At 41.9% G+C, this 1430-nt stretch overlaps 1 protein-coding gene across 1 annotated transcript; it reads left to right on the forward strand.

Annotated features, from left to right (window-relative positions):
* The first annotated feature begins 554 nt into the window (after positions 1-554).
* LOC128277163 (26S proteasome complex subunit SEM1-like) lies at positions 555-932 on the forward strand. Its single transcript, XM_053015604.1, has 2 exons — positions 555-690; positions 752-932. The coding sequence occupies exons 1-2, from the start codon at positions 603-605 to the stop codon at positions 871-873; spliced, it is 210 nt and encodes a 69-aa protein (XP_052871564.1). The 5' UTR covers positions 555-602; the 3' UTR covers positions 874-932.
* The last annotated feature ends 498 nt before the right edge of the window (positions 933-1430 follow it).

Genomic DNA, 1430 nt, shown 5'->3' on the forward strand with positions numbered 1-1430 from the left:
TTAAGGACAGTAAGGAAAATTCGGACACACTAGGGAGCGCTGCTTTCGGTTCAAATTTTCATTAGATCATCCGACGCATTTTCTTTGGTTCAAGGTAGGCTGTTTTTGTAGGACCATTCACTTTCAGGACTCTCGAATTTCCACAGAATTTCCCTTTTACCGAAATTATCGAAATTTCCACAGGATTACCGAAAACGGTATATTTTTTATTTAATTTAATTCGTACACTATAGAGGGCGCTAGCAGTTTCGACTTATTCGAACTTTATTTTCGAAACCACTAGAGGACGCTACTGTTCATTGAGGCATCGCATTTTCTGTAATCTTTTTTTCGCTGAAGATTAAGGTTATTAGTATAAATTATTATAATAATTGTTTAGCTTAGACAAACGCACAACAATTTTATCTTCTAAACATATTATCAAACGTTACGATATTACATTTACAAAGCGGAATGTGTTGGTCAGACGGGGCTATTTTCACGCAAGCCGTCAATCAGTTTTGACAGCCATTTTCCATGTTTTGTTTCCTTCTTTTTCCTTTTTGTCACGGAAATCGCAATTTCATCGTACACAGAATCGCCGAGTCCATCCAAAACGCATCATGTCGGACAAGGAAAGTAAGGAAAAGCCCAAGCTAGACCTTGGATTGCTTGAAGAAGACGATGAATTTGAGGAGTTCCCTGCAGAAGGTTTGTTTAGTGGTGTAACAAGTGGCCCAGCACCGTACTGATGATTTCCATTTTCCGGCAGATTGGGCTGGTAACAAAGAGGACGAAGAGGAGCTAAGCGTGTGGGAAGACAACTGGGATGACGATAATGTCGAGGACGATTTCAACCAACAGCTTCGGGCGCAGTTAGAAAAACATAAGTGATTCCCCTTTGCAACAACGTTTCGGCAGATTTTTTATAATAAACATAAACGTTGTCGGTAGGCCTCATTGGTTTCTGCATAACTTTATTGTTAACCTGTATGGTCGTCTGATTTACTGTCCGAGACGTGAACCCTTGGGCTAATGTAACGGTGCAGTTCGAAGTTCTCAATCTTCTGACCGTCCTTATAGTGGTAGAGCTCCAGACACGACTGACAAACGTATGCCGGATCAAAAATTTGTCGATTGCTGCTTCGCACCACAAATCGCACTTCGCAAAGTCCACATATGTTGCACGGTATATGCCGCGGAAAGGCATAGGAAATGAGTAAAGGATAACGGGCTCTCGAGAGCACATCGGAAACTGCCAGCAAGCGGCAATCGGAAATCACGAATAGATGTTCACAATTACCTTGGTGTTGGTAGAGCTAAAAATAAGAAAGTAATTCAGTTATGCAGCGTGTGGTATGTTGTGCTCTAACCTACCTGTGGATAACCAATGCGAAACTGCAAATCTGCAAAGCGCGTGTTTTCCATCCTCTCTGAGCGCAATTCGCCGA

This window comes from Anopheles cruzii, unplaced genomic scaffold (assembly GCF_943734635.1).
Source record: "Anopheles cruzii unplaced genomic scaffold, idAnoCruzAS_RS32_06 scaffold04310_ctg1, whole genome shotgun sequence".
Lineage (NCBI taxonomy): Eukaryota > Metazoa > Arthropoda > Insecta > Diptera > Culicidae > Anopheles > Anopheles cruzii.